Source organism: Myotis brandtii, unplaced genomic scaffold (assembly GCF_000412655.1).
Source record: "Myotis brandtii unplaced genomic scaffold, ASM41265v1 scaffold289, whole genome shotgun sequence".
In the NCBI taxonomy this organism is placed as follows: Eukaryota; Metazoa; Chordata; class Mammalia; order Chiroptera; family Vespertilionidae; genus Myotis; species Myotis brandtii.
In genome coordinates this window covers 123,573-145,058 of record NW_005361048.1, presented here as the reverse complement: position 1 = coordinate 145,058, position 21,486 = coordinate 123,573, and the positions used below count along the sequence as shown (strand labels likewise).

The 21,486-nt window shown below is 44.0% G+C and overlaps 1 protein-coding gene across 10 annotated transcripts in view; it reads left to right on the top strand.

The window, feature by feature from the left end:
- LOC102260113 (dystrobrevin alpha) overlaps window positions 1–21,486 on the top strand; it is a 119,603-nt gene that overhangs the window by 9,056 nt on the left and 89,061 nt on the right. For 9 of the 10 annotated variants that reach the window (XM_005869095.2, XM_014542004.1, XM_005869092.2 and 6 more), the window contains one exon: window positions 21,241–21,308. In XM_005869095.2, coding sequence (XP_005869157.1) covers window positions 21,242–21,308 — 67 coding nt within the window. In that variant the 5' untranslated portion in view covers window position 21,241. Of the gene's footprint in view, window positions 1–21,237; window positions 21,309–21,486 lie in introns of those variants that run through there. The other variant, XM_014542005.1, reaches the window with a different exon arrangement.

Below are 21,486 nucleotides of genomic sequence, written 5' to 3'. Positions count from 1 at the left end.
GAAAGAGAGAAGGAAAGGGAGCAGAATGTTAGTAATGATTAATGTATGGGTAATCGATTAACTTTTCTCTTTACTTTCCTGGGGTTTCTGAGCTCCCTTCTGTGGATAGGTAGTACTTTTGCAATGCTGTGATATAAACTATGGTATAGAGGCAGAATTTGAAATTGCATACTCAGTGTGAAGGCAGCTATGTATAGAAAAGAGGCAAGGAGGATATCAACCAAAGCATGAAGAGAATGATTTTATTCTCTTTGTTAAACAAAATTGCCCATGGCTGAAAGCTTTCTTTAAAAAAGAAAGGGGCTTTATGCAGCCTTCTGCTGGCTAGAAAAAGGCCGGGTCCTGGCGCCCAGTCTAAACCACCGGCAGCAGGTCCAACGTTCCAGACCTGAAGCTCGCTCTTATTCATTATGTTTTGGGGATGTGCATTGTTTTGAAAGCATTTACACTGGCTGCAGAGAAGGGGGCAGGAGAGGGGGCAGCGAGGGAGAAGTGTCAGCCCTGGCAGTTCCCGCGCGTTCGGGACCAGGGGCCTGGGTGCGTGAGGTGGTGCCCCACCCTGCGGCTCTCACTGACTCCAGGGCAGGGCCAGCAGGTGGACAGCCGCCCGCTGCCCCCATCACAGACCATCCATCCCCTTGGCCTCCCCAGCAGGGACATGTCCTTAGTAACTCAGACAAGATCCCAGCAAGTAAGAGGCAAAGGCCGGGGGGTTGTGTGAGCAGCTCCCAGTGCTCACCGTGGCCGGGAGGATGGGGTGCTCCTGCCCCAGCCCTGGCTCCATGTCTGCCTCCAGCTCTGAAGACAGCCCTACACACACACACACACACACACACCCACCACCACCACCACCACCACCACCACCACCACCACCACCACCCCCCCCAACAGACTACAAGCACAGCTCCGGAAGAAGAGGAAGACAGGGATGATGGGAGGACAGTAGGACAGATTCAGTAACAGAAACTAATAGGTTTGATGCCAGACAGCTGACAGACTTACCTCATCTGTCCTCACGGAATTACACAAAGTGGATTTCCTTCCAAGTGAAATTTCAAAGGAGACTGAGGGTGAGGAAAGCGTCTTTGCCAAGAACGCGCAGAGAGCACGAGGCAGCGAGGGTTTGCACCGACGGGCCTCTAGCACCATCGCTCGCCTCCCTCCACCAGGTCTGTGGTTCTGAGCTCCCACTGCTGCTTCCTCTGCCATCAGGGCGGAGAGAGGTGAGTTTCTGCGCCTGCGAAAGGGCGAGGGGCAAACTAACGTCTGACTTCCTGCCCAACTAGCATCTAGGTGGCCGGTGGCTCTGTCTCCCCTGAGAGCAGCTTGGGGAAGGTGGCCAAGAGGGCAGTATGGCAGAGCGTGCGCCGGAGGTGACATGCGGGGTATTTCCATACGTAAAATCCGGCAGAGCATTCAAATGTATTAAAATATCTTGCACTGAAATTTTTAAACATTTTTTAAGAAGTGGAAGCATATTTCATGTTAGTATTCAAACAGCCCAGTATACTGAGTATGTGCCCATCAGTATTCGAGTGGATAAAAAAGCCGTGGTATATTTACACCATGGAGTACTATGCAGCAGTAAAAAAGAAGGATCTCTTACCCTTTGAGACAGCATGGAGGGACCTGGAGAGTATTATGCTAAGTGAAATAAGCCAGTCAGAGAAAGACAAGTATCACATGATCTCGCTCATAGATAGAATCTAATGAACAAAAACTGATGAAGAACAAAATAGATCCAGAGACATAGATGCATGGAACAGACTGTGGAATCTCAGAGGGAAGGCAATGGAGGGGTAGGGGTGGGAAGAGATCAACCAAAGAATTTATATGCATATATACATAACCCATGGACACAGACAATAGGGTGGTGAAGGCCTGGGAAGGGGGAAGCAGGTGCAGGATGGAGGGGGTCAGTGGGGGGAAAAGGGAGACATCTATAATCCTTTCACCAGTAAAGATAAATTTTTAAAAATAAAAATACCCAAAAAAGAGTATTTTCAACAGCATACTAGGTACTCTCAAAGATATAAAAGTAAGCATAATCTAAATTAGGACCAAAAAAAAAAGACAGGAGATGGGGAATTCCAGGTGGAGAGATATAAATGGCACCGGAATGATGGTCTTCATCGATGTGGCAGTTTCCTCACCAAAGGAGACAGTCTGAAAGGCACCTACATTTATTGATACCCGCTGAGGGCTTACTCTACCTGGTGGCAGGCCAGATAAGTTTAGTAGAGCTTTCAGACCTCCTTTAACCTTCTTGTTTCCTGTCCTCCGTTCTGTATGGGGAAAAAAACTCATCTCTCCACATCCAAGAAACAATTCCAAAAATAAATGTAGGCATCCGCCCGACCAGGACATGATGTCCCCAGTTTTCTCTCCAGAGCCCGCAGATGCGTGCGTTGCTCTTGAAGTCTGTCCACAAGCAGCACAGCAAATGCAGGTCCCCCACTGGCTCCCCAGCCGAGCGCCTGCGCGTGGCCAGCTGCACGTAGGAGATGATGGCTGGGAAGGAACTGCTGGATGAGTAATTCGTAGTAAAAAACAAAACCAACACACAAACAACAAAAAAACAACCCTTGAGCTTTAGTTAGCACAATTTGTTCAGTTCTTCATTCGGAAGATGTAAATCCCATACGTTGAGAACTATGCGAAAGCACTTTGAACTTTAAGCAGAAAAGCCACGCGATTGCTGGGGACTCTGAATGAGAGCGACCAGCCGGTGCCCTGCTCAGTGAGCGGCCAATTTCCCCCAGAGCCGTAGAGGGTGAGAGTATTGCCTGTGGCCCCCGGTGCCCTTCTTGACAGAACTGAGAAAACATGGCAAACTAGGGAGCATACAGACCCAGGAGCCAGAGCTAGGTATAATGTTGGTGCACTAGCCAAGTCCGGGGCCTGTCTGAGTCCGCATGCTCTCATTTGGTTAATCCACTTGTCAGCTGGGACTTCCTGACCCCTGGGGAGTCAGAGAAAGTTCCTGTAAAGCAAGGCCTAAGCCTTCCCCCAGCCTTCAGGAATTCTTGGGGATCACTGTCCCTTAACCTATCATTCCTCTGTGTCTATTATGCAAACCGTGTTCCCGTTTCCCCCGTAGATCACAAGTGAAACTCTGCCCCTCTCCAGTGTCCACCAAAGAATCCACTCCCCCTGGCATGGCTAGTAACTTCACCGGAGGTTTGGGGTTGGCAAGGACTGGGAGGGGGTGAGGGGCACACAGCTTTCTTCATCTCTCCAGAGACCTCTGTCTTAATCCTCCCCCCACCCTGCCGCCCGCCTCCTTTTTTTTCCCTCTCCTGACACTTGCTTCCAGATCCTTTCTTGGAAACGACAAATATACAAATATTTTCCCTCCTGCTCTGCAGAGAAATTTAGCTCTTCTGTTCTTGTTCCAAACCTTCACGTTCAAATACATCAAGATGCTGGCAGAACATTCCAATGGTCTCCTCGGAAGACAGTCAACGTCATACATTGAAAAAGAAGTTTCCCATCATCTTTTAAAAACCGCACTAATAATACCAACCTTGCTCCTTTCTAAGATTTGTTTGAGTTTTAGCTACAAGGGATGCAAAATACTTTGCACATAGTAAATGCATAACAAACTGTGATGATGATGATTCTGTATTAGGTAGCCAGTGTTTGCAGTAACTGTACTTCTGTGAGTATCACTTCTCATAGTTGTCATTCATTATTTCTGCAATCATGTTTTAATGTCTGTCTTCCCATTAGGCCATCGGCTCTCTGAGGCAGAAACTCTTTCTTGTTTATCACTGTGCCACCAATGCCTCGCACAGTGCCTGACTCACATATTTAGCACTTTATCGCATTGATGAATAGATGATTGGATAAACAGAGATAGGTGCGGAGTGTTTTTCTCTTTCCTTAGAATCAGTGACTTTTACAGGAAGGAGTGACAGGGCAGATGAGGGAGAGTGAACGCACATAGATGTTCTCGGAATGTCCTGAGCCGCCTAGGAGTTGGGAAGATTAGCAGAGCCTCAATTTCTGCGTTGACTCTTTGTTCCTGTGAATTTTCTGCTCTCTCCACCATATGAGTCTCCTACCTATTCTTGGGTTAATCATTCTCCCCGAAGCTGAAAAAGGACAACAAAATATTTGTTTGCGTACCTCCATACGGTCTCACTAGCAACCCATGATCAGTAGGTTACAGACCAGTCCAGAAAAACTTCTTTTACCCATAATTTCTTTGAAATATTTGGGTTCCCCCCCCCTAATATTTTTCCACGGCAGATATTTTGCCTTTTAGCGGCCTGTCACCTAATAATCTAACTTTAATGTTACAGCAGTTTCTGAACAGGAAAACGTGCTGTAATGAAGCTTATAGAGCAGTGATGGTGAACCTTTTGAGCTCGGCGTGTCAGCATTTTGAAAAACCCTAACTTAACTCTGGTGCCGTGTCACATATAGAAATTTTTTTATATTTGCAACCATAGTAAAACAAAGACTTATATTTTTGATATTTATTTTATATATTTAAATGCCATTTAACAAAGAAAAATCAACCAAAAAAATGAGTTCACATGTCACCTCTGACACGCGTGTCATAGGTTCGCCATCACTGTTATAGAGTAACCTAGGACTGTAACTCATTCCTGCCCTGTGGAGTTGCCTGGATGTGCAGTGACAGCATATTTCCAAGCACAGACACTGGCGTTACCTCTGTGGCCTGAGACAAAGAAATAGATTTCAGACAGCAGCGAGGGAAGGCGCCTGCGAGGGCTGAGTGTGGCCCTCCTGCCCCTGCCCAGCCACCTCCTGGTTATCTGTTTTAGCCACGTGGCTCCAGTTGAGGAATTAATTTGAAGAAAAGATTCCATGGCAAAAATAAAAATCAGAAATATATAAAGTTAAATTTCTGATAAATAATGAATAATTTTGTAGTAGAAGTATGTCCTATGCAATATTTGAGACCTATTTAGAGTAAAAAAAATATTTTTATTGGTTACCTCTGGCAATCTTACACGCTAGGTACTTTGAGAATGTGGGATGTAAGTGGGATGGGTGAGCATCATATACGAAGAAGAGAATAAAGCCATTATAAATTAAGTTGAATATTTTTCAGTTGATTTTATCATTGTCATCATTATCATTATTATTATTATTACCAATTAGTACAGCTCTTAAAAATTCATTGTGTTTCTTCATTGCTTTGTCTCATGTTCCAACACACTGTCATTTTACTTGCCAAACCATACGAGGCATCTCTACCTGGGCCTAACTTTTAAGGTGTACTGTTCACATAAAGGCACTAAAACGTGCATGAGAAACTAGCCACTTTCTCATCTCCATCTCTGCCACCTTTCATTACATCGTACAGGGTTTTACCCACCCCCCAAAGACTACTTCTGATGACCTTACCAATTCTGGAATTTATTTCTCAATTAAATCTTGAAATCAATGGGAAAACAGTGTTCAATATGCCGAATTTAACTTTACTTGCAGCAAATAAACCTAGCAAACATCTATGCCAGGGAGTTGGAAAGTCTGGTTCTTTGCCCTCACATGGAGAATGCTCTAATGTAGCACTGTAGCTGTACCTTCAGGTTGGCTGTTAGCACTGATAAAAGTTATAATCAGAAGAGAGCAAAACCACATTAAATTCTAAACTGTCACTTTCCCTAATTAGTATTTGCGTACTGCACTTATGTGTGCATGCACTCTTTATCATTTGTCTCCGTGGATTAGATATTTCCGTTCTAAAATCTGGAGGAGACAGACATTTTTCAAATAAATTATATATGAGTCATAATGAATATGAATACACTCACCCAGGCAAAACATTTTAAAATGTACATCCTATCCCATTGGTTTTATAGTACGCGGTTGTCACCCAATGGAGAATTAAATTGCTTTCTATAGCCATTGTGTCATGGATCTCAAGAGTCACAGATAAGGAGAGAATAATGAAAGCTTGTATGCACAGAACTAAATTCCAGATTCTAAGTCCACTAGGCTGGACTGAGAGAGGATGGAGTCAGTTTTATAAAGGGGTCAGTATTCTGTCATTTTGGGCTTCATTTAAATATTTTGAACTTCTGGGTATTAAAAGACACTTGCCCACATGTCCTTGGACTACTCAAAATTGTGCATTTACAATAAGAGTGACATTATGAGCTTTTGAAAAATGTTCATAGCACATTTTAGCCAAAAATGAAATGGATCAACCAAGTTTGAGTATAGGTCCTGTGTGAAAATAGTGATGAAAAATTCAGCAGTGAATTTTGAAAAATTAAAAATAGCCTGATTCTAGAAATGATGAGATCTAGGGAATAATTCTCTACTTGTTCCTTGTATAATTTGATCTCCCAACTCTGTAATATACCCTCAGTTTTTTTAAAAAGGCATAAGGTGCCACCATGCAACACATCTCATCTTCTTTGGCTCAGGAAGAAATTAGCTCCATTCAAAGCTAGAGAGCAGTAAAAATTAATTTGTATTCATTTTTAAACAGCTGTATTATGAAAATATTAGTATTCAAAGGATATTTGCCTACTTTGAAAATATTCAGAGTTACCCAAAATTGGCCATTTGAAGCTTAAATGAAAGGACTGTACATTTTTATGTATATAAAGACTATTTCAATCATCAAAGAAAGTGCTCGGTAACATTTATTAGGGAGATTGAGTTAAATCGTACCTATGGAAATTGTTATCTAAGTTCACAAACTGCATACAGTTTAAAATTTAAAACAGCATATAAGTGCAAATTATTTTGTGAAATGATCATGAAACTTCACCTAAAGTCAAATTTTAATTACTTCCTAGATGGTATATTCTTTTTAACTACATCTCCCCAGTTCTTAAATATATATTTGAAGCTATAAGAGTAAAAGTGAATGCTTTCTCTCATTTGATTTCTAAGTCATTTATTTTAGCAACAACGGAGCCATCTCCATGATGGTCCTCCCTCTTACAGGATATACAGCCAAAGGCTGGCTGCTTAGAGAGGAAGCCCTCCAGCTTGGGGGAACAGCTCTCTGTCTGTGAGGTCCACTGCCGGTCCCTCCAGGCCAAATCTTCCAAAACATTGTAGTCTCTCCCCAGCTCTAATTTATCCTGTGTACTTCCTGTCAGATTTATATTCTGTAATTACTTCGGGCATTATCGAACTCCTGTGCACAGAAATCTACAAATGAACATTGTTGAGACAGTGCATGCATTCAATGAAACTGACAGTGTGTCTTAGGAGTGATACAGACACCCCCCCAAAAAAAAATATTAATGAAGTATTTTATGACTATAATTAGAGGCCCATTGCACAAAGAAATTCATGCAATAGGCCTTCCTTCCCCTGGCTGCCGGCACCGGTTTTCCTCTGGCACCCAGGACCCAGGCCATTGCTCCGGCTGCAGCGAAGAAGCGAAGCCTCTTCAGTCTTCCGTCTTTGCTCCGAGCCTGTGTATGCAAATTAACTGCCATCTTTTTGGGGTTAATTTGCATACTCTCCTGATTGGCTGGTGAGCATAGCGGAGGGATGGTCAATTTACATGTTTGTCTATTATTAGGTAAGATTGTGATAACTGTTATAAAAGTAAATTATGGGGGCATTTTGAAAGCAGATAACTAGAATGGATTTGAGAAATCAGGGAAGGCTGCCCTGGGGGAGTGATGCTAAGGGGAGCTGGCCAGGTTCGGGGCTGAGAGGGTTGGGATATTCATGGGGAACAGAAAATAGAATATTCCAGGTGAAGGAATCAGCGGACGTGTGTCACTAGAGTACAGTGAGTGAGCAGAGAGCTGATGAACCTGCGAGCCAGACTGCTCAGGACCTGCAAAGCTGTAGTAAGGATTTTGGACTTTTAATTAAAGGCAGTGGGAAGTCCCTCCTGCATTTACTTCCATTCCATAAAATGCAACATAGATTATTACAGGGGCCATTGAACACAGCAAGCATGACTACTAAACTAGCTCAGGTTGTTAGCGTAGGTAGCTAGATATCACTAAGGAAGAGAGCAAAGGGAATCAGATATTGTTTCACCAGGAAGCTTCTGCTTCGCACACCTCAGGGATCACAGCATTGCCCTGCCAAGGATTGACAGCCCTCCCTTCCTTACTCTGGTATGGGGTGGGGGTGGTGAGGAGCAGGGGGAGGTAAGAGCATGCCAATAGAGGTCAAAATGGTGCAGGGGGAGGTGCTTGACTATAGAGGCTTGTCAGTCTAGCCTGGAGAAAAGAGATTGGTTGGGAGGTGGACCCATCAGAAGCCCACGAAAGCTTGGGAAGTTGATTGGTTATTTTGAAAAAGCTCCTGCAATAATACCATCCCAGGGAACGCCCACAGCCACGTGGGTCTAGCAACCACTAGGGCCTTCCGCAGACCCATGGGCTCCAAAGGACTAAGCTTTCATAGGAAACAGAAACTCCGGACTCGGGCCTTTGTTTTGGCCTTGATGAAGACAAGATTGATTTCCCCATGGCGGGATGGGTGGAGATGGGAAATTGAAAACCCAGGGGCAGCCTTCTGTTTCCACCCAACTAAATCTTGCCACAGCACACTCTCCCACACGTGGGTCCATGGAATGCCTTACGGTCCTGTGAAAGAGCCTGCTTTCCACTGGCAGCACTGCAATTACAAGCTGCAGTAATAGAAGCACACCATCTACCCAAGGAAGGCACACAGCCCAGGCCCAGCCAGTGCGGAGGATATCCTGGGAGCTCAACACTTAACGTAGTGTTTTGATTTCTTTCAAAACAAGGTATTCATACTGGTTGTTTGCAATTCAAAACACATAGTTTACCAAAAACTCAGAAGGCCAAGTCAACCAGGCTAAGCCTGAACTCGATTCAGAGTTGAGTCATCCCCTCTCGCTCCTGGTCTCTCTTACTGCACCTTGGCCTCTTTACTCTGTCCTTCTATCTGCTGTCCTGACCTGATGAACCCCTTCCCTGTCCGGTGAGGAGTCTTCTATGTCTGTGAGAGGAGAGCATAGAAACGCTGATCTGATAGTAATGCCCCCTCCCCTCCCCTTATATCTAGAGCCCAGTGAGACTTACCAGTCCTGGGTGAGTGCCCAGAGCCATGGACCGGCACACTCACGGAGGTTTTGAGTGGAAAGCTATGCTAGAGAAAGTTCCCGTAATTAGCTTGAACTTTTTAAACTAAAATACACCTGATTCTGATCCTGTGTGATTAGGATAAAAGCAGGCTTTATCTGTCCTATATAATAAAACCCTAATATGCAAATCAACCAAATGGCAGAACAACCAGTTGCAATGATGCACACTGACCACCAGGGGGCAGACGCTCAATGCAGGAGCTGCCCCCAGCCCTCAGGCCCCAACCAGTGGCAGCAGCGGAGGTTGGGGCCGGTGAGCGGGCAGCACCAGGCCAGCCAAGGCAGGTGCCAGCAGGGGCCCCCCTGATTGCCCCACCGGTTGCCCCGCAGATCAGCCCTGATCGCCGGCCAGGCCTAGGAACCCTACCCATGCACTGGGCCTCTAGTATATATATAAAAGGCTAAGTGACTGACCGTATGTCCGTCCAACTGTCTGACTGACCAACTGGCCAGTACATATGATGTGCACTGGCAATTTAATAATAAACGTTGACTCCCGCATGCGCGATACATATAAAGCTCTCGCTGGCACCAGTCGCATGCATGTGTTTCAATTTGTCATTGTCGATCGTGAATTTGGTTGACACTTCTATTATAGAGAAAGGGCAAATAGCGATATTAAAATATTTCTTCTAATTAATTTCCTTTTAATGTGCACGAATCCATGCACCAGGCCACTAGTATTAAAAATAAACACATTTGCCATGTATAAGGGACATATTTTAAAACAAAAAAAAATATCTTTTTTTTTCTTTTTGTTTGGAAGTGAGAGGTCCAGTTCTCTTTCTGTTCTTCACTATTAAAAATAGTCTTTCCCTACACACCTCCATAAAACATTGGCATAACCCTGAAGTTTGAATGAGCAAAGGCACATCAACTTTAAAAGACTCTGTTGTTTCAAGGGCTCATTGGCTTGAAGAACAATAGCTCAAGTTTAAACATTTCCAAGGCATGTGGCGCCACCGGACAAGGACTTGCTTGCTTCAGAGAACTTCCGTGGACCCTTGTGATTAGTTCAATCACTTGTGAACTCCAAGGCTCTCATTCTTCATCCCCACTTCCATCCCTGACATCCCATATGCATTTCTTGAAAGGAGTGCTTTAGAGAGTTTTTACAGTAGAGGGACTGGCTCACAGAAATTGATCTATGAAGCCGAATAGACAAATAGTGGCAAGGATCTGTAGAGGCACTATGGTAGACCAAAAAACATCCCTTAGTCAAGACCCAGGGAATTTATATTCTGACTAGAGGCCTGATGCACGAAATTCGTGCAAGGGGCTCGGCCCTCGCAGGCGTGGAGACTTGCCTTGGCCCTCGCAGCCCCGGCTTTGTGTGGAAGGTCATCCAGAAGGACGTCTGGAAGGTCGTTCGGCTGTCCGGTCTAATTAGCATATTATGCTTTTATTGTTATAGATTATTGTAGATCCTGGCTTTGCTACTTCGCTGTGCAGCCTTGGACCTACCCCTTGACTCCTGAGCTTCATTGTCCTCACCAAGGGACAACACCGAGTTGGGAACCAGTAGCACAGACATGTTACCGATGGGAAAGTAATGATGAGGACCTTCTTGTTCTGCCTCCTTTACATACACACGATTGTTGTTTGCCTCTGAAACGTTATGCAGGCTCTGGTTTGTATTTGAAGTGGCCTGACTTTATGTAACCGTAAAGAGATAGGACTGATTCACGCAACAAGCCTAGTAATGTAACAGCTCAGAGCTGAAAGGGATGGCTTTGTATTCTATATGAGCTCAAAGGGTAACTGTTGGTCACTTATTGTAAACTTCCTAAGTCCCAGCATCCCTTTCAACAGCTTTGTGGAGCCTTTAAAAAACAGTTTTTAGCAGTCATTTCTCTCAGGGCCTAATCATTTCCAGGTAGTAGTTTAGGCTAATTAAGTCTTTGAAGTCACTAAGATGCTATTAAATGCACCATTGCTCTGGTGCCTTAAATATGACAGTGAAAGGGAGGGTGTGTCTGTGTGCCCAGCACCATCAGGAAATGGCCTGAGTGCCCCTCAGCAAAAGCCTTTGTTAAGAAAGAACTGTTTGTTCAGCCTGGGACGCTGAGCCTGCTGCTATCACCCTGCGCTGTGTTCTCACGAGGTCCAGGGACACTGCTTCCATAAATGCAGACAGAGAAGCATGTGTCCGGAACACTGGCTTCCAGTCTCCTCGGATTCACAGAGTGGACACATAGGATGCATCGCAAGAGGGACTTTTACAGTCTCAAAAGTGTGTTCGCTGCGCTGTCAATACTGCTTATCTAACAATGCTTTGTCCAAGTGCTACCGTTCTTTCTTTACATCACTATGACTACTTCCAGTGGTGCGTCTGTGAAGTTGGGGTAGTTTGAAGTATGGGCGTCATGAGTCAGAGAAGCACAGTGTGTGTGTGTGTGTGTGTGTGTATTTGTTCCATTTACAAGCATTAACTTGGGGCATTATGATTCAAAAATTAGCCTTGTTTTCTGGGCAGGTCCGTTTTCTACATAATTATATTGTATATCACTTTATCCTTTATATTATTGTAAGAATAATATAGCAATAAAAGCATGTGATGTTTTAATTGAGTCAATGTTGTTATATTGTAAATCAGAAGACGCCTTAATCAATAAGCCAAATTAATTTGGAGCCTTTTATTATTATGCTAGCACTAGCAGGCTCAGAGTAGAATGTCTCTGTCAAATTCTGGGCCCCAACATGGTGGAAGTCTTCCCTATTTATACTTTTTTCAGCTCTTTGTCTTCCACATTTGGAACAAGACTTCCGGACCTCCTGAGAAAGAAGTCCTGTGTGCTGGGACTGTGATTCCTCTATTGTGATAGTCAGATGTATGACCTCATATTTTAATAAATGAAAATATTATTTTTTTAAAATACTTTTATTTTAAAATTACAGTTGACATACATATATTAGTTTCAAGTACACAACCCCGTGACTAGACATTTATATAACTTTACGAAGTGATCACCCCAATAAATCTAATACCCATCTGACACCATACATAGTTATTATAGCATTATTAGCTGTGTTCCCTATGGTGTACTTGACATCCTCATGACTATTCTATAACTACCAATTTGTTATAAATCCCTTCACCTTTTTCACCCAGCCCCACAACCCACTTTTTCTCTGGCAACTGTCAAAATGTTCCTATATCTCTGAGTCTATTTCTGTTCTGCTTGTTCGTGTATTTTGTTTTTAGATCCCACATATGCATGAAATCATCTGGCATTTGCTTTCTCTGTCTGACTTACCTCACTCTGCACAATACCCTCTAGGTCCCCCCATGTTGAAGCAGGTGGGAAAATTCCATTTTTTATGGTGAAATCATATTCCATTGTATATATGCACCACTTCTTTATCCATTCATGTTTTGATGGACACTTAGTTTGCTTCCATATGTGGGCGTCCTTGGGGTGGGTGGGGGCATTATTCTCTACCTCATCAGCCTTGGTTTCCTCATCTGAAAAAACAGAATAGTATAAAATCGCCTATCTCAGAGTTAGGGTAAGAAGTAAGTCGGATACTTGATGTAAAATGCTTAGTGCACATGGTAAGCACTTGGTTAACGGTAACTGTTACTGTGGCTCTTATCAATGAATGAATCTCTTAGTCCCTTCCTGCTACATTACCCAGGCTTCATGCCTGTGCCTCAGCAGGGTGGTTCAGACGGCCTGAAAGGTTCAAGGCTGGAAAAGAAGGCACATTCCCACCAGCTATTCTTCCCCATCAAATTCTTGGCAGCCACCAACTGAGAACCATGGCTCTCTCAAGAAACAGAGGCTTCTTCTGGTCATTCCTTCATTTCAGACAAAAAATCTCTTCAGTCGAAGGGACATAATGAAGAGCCTGATAATTCACAGAAAACAGATCCAGAGGCAAGAAATGAGGGCTGCCTCTGTTTCTTCTCTTTCTCCTCTGTCCTCCTGTCACGCCAGGCAGCACTGGTCTCGGGACAGGACCATGATGTGCAAAATGCTATTGTTTGCTGCCTGGGATCTTGCAGCCATCACTGTGGCTGCTCATCCACTCTGCCTGCTTCTTTTCCAGGTGGCCTACTTAATCTTGGCGTGCGCATGCTTTAACTCCATACACGTGGCTGTGCTTGCACTGGATAGCAATCATCAGAATCCCTACAATGTCATTGCTGGTTTCTACGTTGCTGTATATAATATTAGCCTGAGATATTCTCCATAGAGAGAGTGTGAGTGAGAAAGGGGGGGAAAAATAGCATGATATTAATTAATATTTAGCTCCGGGTTGATCTCTATTCCACTTTTTACTGACACAGTAAACTAGATTGAAAAGTGGTTAAATTTAGATTTCCTTCAGTCCTCATTTTAAATGAGAACAAAATAGCTCCTTCAGCTATCTAGAATTCTTAACCCTTTAAAAGTATTTTTTTTTCTGGCACAAATAAATTTTCAGAGACATCTAGAAGAATAAGTAGGGAAGGAAGATTTTTTTTTAATTTCGTAAATGCCCCCTATGATCTTTTCATACTCTTCATAGACTGCATTTGGACCCCTCTGTCATCTTACACCTTGTTATGGGTTCTGAATCCATGAATACATCCTAACAGCCATGTTGATACCTCTGCACCTACCTGCCTTCGCCCTCTCCCACCATTTGTTCTCCCATCTCTCTCATCTCATGTGGCCTCTGGAGCCAGCAGCCCTGACCTCCCCAGGCAGCACTCCAGAGCCATGATATTTCCTTTTCCCGGTCAATGAACATTGCCATGTCCTCACGCTGTTTATCACAAGCAGGTTTTAAAAAGAAAGCAACTAAATTAATGCACTAAGGTAAAGTTTCCAATTCTCTCAGGGAAATTTGCATTTTTAAGGGCATAAAATTAATTTCTCTAGCTTTTTTTGAGGTATAATTGACAAATAAAATTGTAATATATTGGGAGTGTACAACATAATGTTTTAATATACCTATACATTGTGAAATAATTCTCACAATCAAGTTACAGTTACCTTTTTTAAATTGATCTGAGAGAGGGAAACATTGATTTGTTCCACTTATTTATGCATTCATTGGTTGCTTCTTGTATGTGCCCTGACCGGGGATCAAACCTACAACCTTAGTGTATCGGGATGATACTCTAACCAACTGAGCTACCCAGCCAGGGCCTAATTGTTTAATTTTTTTTATTTTTGGTGAAAACTTAAGACTTATTCTCTTAGCAAATTTCCAGTTTAAAATACAGTATTATTAGCTACAGACACCCTGATGTACTTTATAGTTAGATCCTCAGAACTTTTTCATCATAACTCTGTTTTTCCTTTTCCCACTATTCTTGCCTGGTTTTTATTTCTCAAGCTAAGAACTGTCTGTTTTGATGGTTTGAGTCAAATTCCCCAAAGCACATAGAAATGAAGACAATGAATGAAAGAGCTTAGTTTAGGAAAGAAAATGAAGGGCAAGAAGGGAAGGCTGGATCAGAGAAAGGGAATAAAACAGAAAGAGGAGAGATGGAAGAAAATGGGGGGAGGGGGGCGGGAAAGCAGAGGTTATAGGCACCTTCTGACTCGCAGGTTGCCTTCCTTAGCGAAAGTGTGACAATGCATAACTCATTACTCCATCCTGCCTCGCTCCCCTGAGCATCTTCTCATGCTTATCTCATGCTTATCTCACGCATTAGCCCAACTCAGTGTGTGTACTAGTATGTATTGGCAATGTCCTACCACCACTATCTGTAGGCAAAAAGAGCAGTTCCCATGAGTCTTACTTCACACAATGCCACTTTGGTCTTTCTTAAGAGGTGCTTGAGCCACTACTTAATTCTCCAAAGCTTGGTTTCCACATCGGTAAAAATGGAAATAATAATACCAGCATTATGGCGTTTTTATAAGAACATAATGAAAAACTTTCTGCATAGTACTTGGAACATAGTAAGCTTTTTTTAAAAAAAAAATGGCAATTATTTTAAATTGTGGTAATTATTCTTATCCTTATTATTATTATTTCTTCTCCAAGAAAAAGTCAGATTTTCTTGTTTTATCACAGAAAATGGTATTCTTGCCTGCCTTTCCCTTTTCCACCTCTCCAAATTCAGCACCCCCTGACTCTAAAAAATGAAAAATATGGAAATATTAAAGCATGCAAGCCTCCCTGGCCTGCATCTTGATTCTCAGTTCTCCTCATGGAGGTCACACTCCCAGAAGCTGAGATAACAATTAGCCCATGAGAGAATCCTTCCCAGTGCCCGGAGGCATGCCAGCCATGGTTAAAGCTCTGAACTTCCCAAATGAGAGTTGCCGTCTGACACATGAATGTTGAGTTTGTATGTCCAGGCACTCTGGCTTCTACCACATGAGGAGCCCATCACTGCCTTGTCCCGTCAGCATTGCTCCACCTCGACATCTGTCCTGCTTTCCTGGCTTTATGAGGCCACCCCCAGCCTTCGTAGCCTCTCCCCTGGGCAGCTGCTCTGTAGATACACCCATTGGAACTGGTAACCCCTTTCACTAAGAGTTGGTGCTGCTATAAAATAAAGCCGCCTTTGATTCTCACTAAATCCTGGCCTTCTCCTAAACCAGCCCATGCAAAGAACCATAATTCCTTTACTTGTGTATCCATGGACATGGACATGGACATTTCGGTGGGATGAAAGTCTATACCTTTTATCAAATCATTAAAAGGGTCTAAATCTTAAAAGAAACAGCAGGTTAGATAGCATTGCATTGCTTAGTCACCTAATACATTCTGTCTTATCACAGCCTTTCACTGAGAAGCTAAATTTAACTCACTTGGAAAAAAATTGGAACTATGATCTTTTTGTTGTTGTTGTTGTTGTTAATCCTCATCCCAGCATATTTTTTCCATTGCTTTTTCAGAGAGAGAGTGGAGTTGGGGGCGGGGCGGAAGAGAGAGAGGACCATTGATGTGAGATAGATACATGGATTGATTTCCTCCCATAAGCGCCCCAACCTGGAGACAGAGAGCAAACCAGGTGCATGTCCTTGACCAGAAATGGAACCCGAGACCCTTCGGTGGTGCTCAGGCCAGTGCTCTAACCACTGAGCAACACCAACAGGAATTACAATCTTTAAAGTTTACTAATCTATTTTACTTTTATAAATGTCTGTATATGACCTCAATGTAATGAGATAAATGGGGCTCAAAAATTCACTTACAAAATTTGGAGTTGTCTTATTGCAAGATCGGTGAAAAATAGTCTTCTAATGACAGACGGGAAGGGACTTTTCATTCATTTGTTTTCATTTGTTAGACAGGTAGGAAAAAGACACAGACCTATGTGTATGAACAGCGACATCTTACACTAAATCAAGAAAGATCCAAATAATTGAAAGGCAGTCACTTCCTTACACCCTCCCCCACAGGTTAAGACCTGGGCAGTCCCAGCAGGAGGGCAGGGAAGACTCACCCCATGGTAAGGTCAGCCGTCGTTCTGCCTGACCAAGGGGGGCTATACCCCAACATTACTGCTCTTGAGAAATGCAGATGCATGTACGTACATGTGCGTACACACACACACACACACACACACACACTGTCCCAAAGGCACCTCATATCGGTGTGCGCGCGTGCACACACACACACACACACACACACGTCTCAAAGGCACCTCATATCAGATAGAACATGATTCTCTAAAAAGACTTAGGTCCCAGTGCAGTGCTGGGGCAGCAGTACAGACCAGCCCTCCTCATGGCCGTCGTCCCTGGGACCCTTGGGGTCCTTTTGATCAGGCTCTTCGGCAGGGTTCCTCGTCCTTCAGAGACATTCTTATACCTTTGAACTCACTGACAGAATTCCAGTTTTGATCATCTTCCTTCCAAGAGGCTCCTCTTTCCCCAGGCCAAGTGGCTCCCACCTCGCTCTGCCATCTTTAATGCCTTCCCAATAGTAAGTTGGGGTTGGGGGGGGAGGCGGGTACCAGCTTGTCTTGAGCAGGAGCCCTGCCTCATAAGCCCAATGAAATCAAATGAAACAAACAAAACCGAACATCCTTAAACATCGTGTCCACACACTTACCCCGAACAGCAGGCTCCTTCCCGACGGGAAAGTGCCACTGAGAGTACTTCTTCCCAGAATGAAAATGGTTTTCTCATTTTCAATGGCATTTTCTATTTTTTAAAAGTTCACCTCGTTAGATACCCATATTAAAGTATGTATATATTTCTGTGTATTCACATTCCCCAAAGAATGAATTACCTCTCCCTTGGCTCAAAGTAGATTTGATAGTGTGTCTTACAAGCTAGAGAAACATATTATAAAGCAAAGTAAAAATTCCACCCTAATGGACAGTTAAGCTCATAGTCAAGCTCAACTAGTATTATATTTCCAGCTCAAACCTGGCTGGGTATCAGAAACACCTATGGTACTTGTATCTTATTCTTATCTTTATCGTTGAGAGCATTACAGTTGCTCCCCCTCTTCTTCCCCCTTGGCCCCCATCACCGGGTCCCCACCCCGCCCCAGGCCTTTGCTGGGCTCCAACCCCAGATTCAGTGCATCCGCTATTTGCATTTTGACCCTTTCTCCAGGCTGGTGTGATGGCAGCTGCTGTGGCGCATACTGTCCAGGGAAGACCAGGCCCCTCACGCATCCAGCTGGTCATTACCCTGGAACAGCGTGCTCATGCCCCGGGCCCCCCAAAACCAGGCCCAGGTTCCAGGAGCAGAAGGTGACGTTCAAAGTAAAAGGCAAAGTCAGAAAGGCATCGCCGCCACTGATCTTAGAGGCAGCACCCTCCTGCTTCTGGGGCCCCTCTCAGTCAAGGACGAGGATGTGAAAGCAAATGCAATTGTGGGAAAGAGCGCAGAACACTTTTTATTATATTGCCAAAGACTAGACTCGAATGTAAATCTGAGGAAGTCACAACAGAGGCCTCTTTCATGAGCAGAAATGGAGCGGGCATTTCTGTGCCGCCCGTAGATCAATCAGAGGAGTCGAGGCCCGTGGCGTGGCCTTCACTGCGCTGATGAACTCCGGGGAGTGGGCAGCCTTGGCGATCGCTGAGCCAGCATCTCCTTGCCACCCGCTGGGAGCGACACAGGGAACAGAGAGCCTGGGCACGGTCTCGTCTCCCTGCCCACAGGTCTGCGCATCTTAAGCTGTTTGCTGAAGTGCAGCGGCTGCAACAGAGCCAGGCGCCTCTAACAACCCCGCTGGCTTCTGCGGATTGGCACTGAGAGTGTGAATCGGTGTGCTAGTTGGTGTGACGATATGTGTCTGGGTTGACAGAAATCTGGGTGCTGGGAATGATCTCAATCACCATGGTAACGGTGTTTTAAAACAGGAGGATCTGCTCAGAAGTAGACAGAGGCATCGCTCAGGGGAATCCGAGAGAGCTGGGACCTTCCTCCCCATTCCCCTTCTGGCCTGGGTCACCAGCGTCTACCAACTACGTTACCAGCTTCAGAAGGATCTTATTTGTATTGAACAGTGGCAGCTGGAATACGATGACTGGTGATTAGAATCCATACTGGCTTCAGAATTTTAAAATTAAAAGCAAAAAATAGAAAGGACTCCATTTCCGGCCCTGCCAGAGAATACAGTTTGTTTTATGGCCACTCTACCTGCCGGAGTCTCAAGTTCTTCAGCAATAACCTGGGAACAGTATCTCCCCTTCCTCCTCGCAAGGCTATGGGCAAACACATGTTATAATCTGGGGAAATTCACCCAAATGTAAGACACCATTGGGTTAAGCTTCTCCCTTTAAAATGTTTTCTGTGCCACGTGTCATAGAAGCGTATGCTGTGGATGGCGGCGGGTTAAAGATGTGAAGGAAGTGGCTGGAGGGAGTGATTTTTCAATGTGAACGTGTTCTCCCTGTTTCAAAATACAATTCACATTTATTCTAATAGCCCGTGACCTACATTTAGGTGTATTCTTTGTACCTTGCTGATTCCCACGCTGTTCTGTTCTGTCATAGGCGAGGACAAAGAGGGGCTCTCCCTGTCCAGCCTGCAGCTCTGTGTTAACGATGAGGCTGGGCCAGGTAACAGGGAGCTCACCTCCTACCCCCTCATTATCGCCACGGGCCTCCGGTTGCTTCCTGCTCTGTGTGAAATGCTGAGGGGAGGCAAAGGCTCAGGTCCTCTCTGCTCTTCTCCCTGTGACCTGCCAATCACCACGTGCTGCTGAATGTGTCCTAAATCTCTCACATCAGTCCTTTCTCCCAGCACAGAATATTGTCACTCCCGAATCACAGAAGTACCCAGCTCACTGGACCAGTCCCTGAGTCATGTGCTCTGACCCCCTACCGTCCTGCCGACCCAGTCTCTCCTGCACTCACCGTGGGGGGTAATCTTGACAAAATCTAAATCCGTACACATCAATTCCTACTTACACCTTGGATGGCTCCCGGTGCCCCAGAGCAAAGCTCGGACTGTCTGGACATGACAAAGGTTCTCCGGCTCTGAGGCCCGGGGTAATCTTGACAAAATCTAAATCCGTACACATCAATCCCTACTTACACCTCGGATGGCTCCCAGTGCCCCAGAGCAAAGCTCTACTGTCCGGACATGGCAAAGGTTCTCTGGCTCTGATGCCCACTCACCTCTCCAGCATCTCCATGCGCACTGCACCCAGCAGTGCCCAACTAGCCCCAATCGCCAAATGCACCCTATACACTTTCCAAAGTGCCATGCTTTCCCTGAGTCCTTCCTTCACTCCTTTCTACCTGGAAAATCCCTATGCGTCCTTTAGAACTGTTCCAGAGTCACTGCTCCTTTGATGCCCTTTTCAGAGAAACTAGCACCCTTACCTTTTGAGCAGTCTTCCATGAGTGGTTCTGTTCACTTTAGCCCCACGTAATCAACCTCTCTCACTGCCACATACCTTTCTTGCCACTTCTACAGCTGTAATGACCTCATTGTGCATTTGTTGTTTATATGCTTTTGTGTCTTCCCCGCTAGAGTGGAAGCACAGTGAGGGTGGGAGCTGGAACGGATCACTGTTTTATACCCAGAGCTTTGTTTGGTGTCTGGAGTATAGAGGATATCAGTAAAGGTTTGTTAAGCTCAGTGTTGAGGGCTATGAAGGCTCAGAGGAAAGGCATAAACCCAGCCAATCATTGAATTAGGAGGGGTTTCAGAGGAAGATACGTCTAAATTGAGACCTGAAGGGTAACTGCAAGTTAGCTAAGCACAGGAAGAGGGCAACCCAGACCAAAAATAAATAATAATAAATAGTATGGACAAAGACCCATATTGAGAAAGAGGGTCCATGGAAAGACAGGCACAATGATCAGCTGTGCCTTATGCTTACCATGCCCAAGAATCAAAGCAATGGGATCAATAGAAATGTATACACACACGTATATAAGAGAGGTGAAACTTTAATTTTGAGAAGTTTAATTAGATATAATAAAAAATCACCTCCATCAACCTGTAAAATCCTTAATATTTAGCCCAAAGCCCTCTATCAGACTAAACAACATTTCCATTAACTTTCTCATTATCTTCATTTTCCTCAAGTCAAATTTTAATTTTTTGTAGCTTTTTTCATTCTCTGTTTTAACTCTTGGTATTTCTTAAGACAGTCCCACTATAGATAGTATGTTTATTTAAGCAGAGAGATGTGAACCTAACCAACCATCTTACATGAAATTATGTACAGAAAAACGGTGGCAAGTTCCAAACACTCAACTTAGAGGTGAACATTTAGAAAATCACCTGTTTCTAAGTGGAGGTTTTGGGTGCACAAGGGACAATTTGCAGCAGAATGTGGTAAAAGGCGTGCTGGTCTTGGAGCCCAAACGTCTATGCCATTCACTTCACAAAGTTCACGAGACTCTCAGTCTCCTCGTTTGTTGAATGAGATGCATTATATCTGCTTTATATTCTTCATAGGAATTCCCAAGATTAGACTCTATATTCGTAAAAATGTATCACCTAACAGACTAGATAGGACTGTATTTAGTTATAACACAAGGTCATTTTCTGCTGTAGATATTTTTGTGTTAGAAAATAAAAAATCAAACAAATACAGCAACATTATATATGCAAAAATATGTCCAGCAATTTAAGTTAGTAAAAGTAAAACTATACTTACGAAATACACAGTGTTAGTTTGTCTCTGTGTCTGTGGCATAACCACGGCCAGTGTGTTTCTATGGAAATGGCCGTTTGCCTCATTAGCAGGAGGATAATACCCGCTGTACCCATTTTGTCCCGTAGAATGATTGAAGATAGCGGGAAAAGAGGAAACACCATGGCAGAAAGAAGACAGCTGTTTGCAGAGATGAGTAAGTACAGAACTTCCATGGAAGGCCCTGCCGTGGCCATTGAATATACATGAAATTCTATGACCCGGGTACTTTTATTTAAAATCCCAAATCTCTTTGCATAAAATGTAACTTTGAGCATTTTTGCCTCCTAGAAGGGAAAAGTTAAATTAGTGAAATATCACAATGTGTTACTACA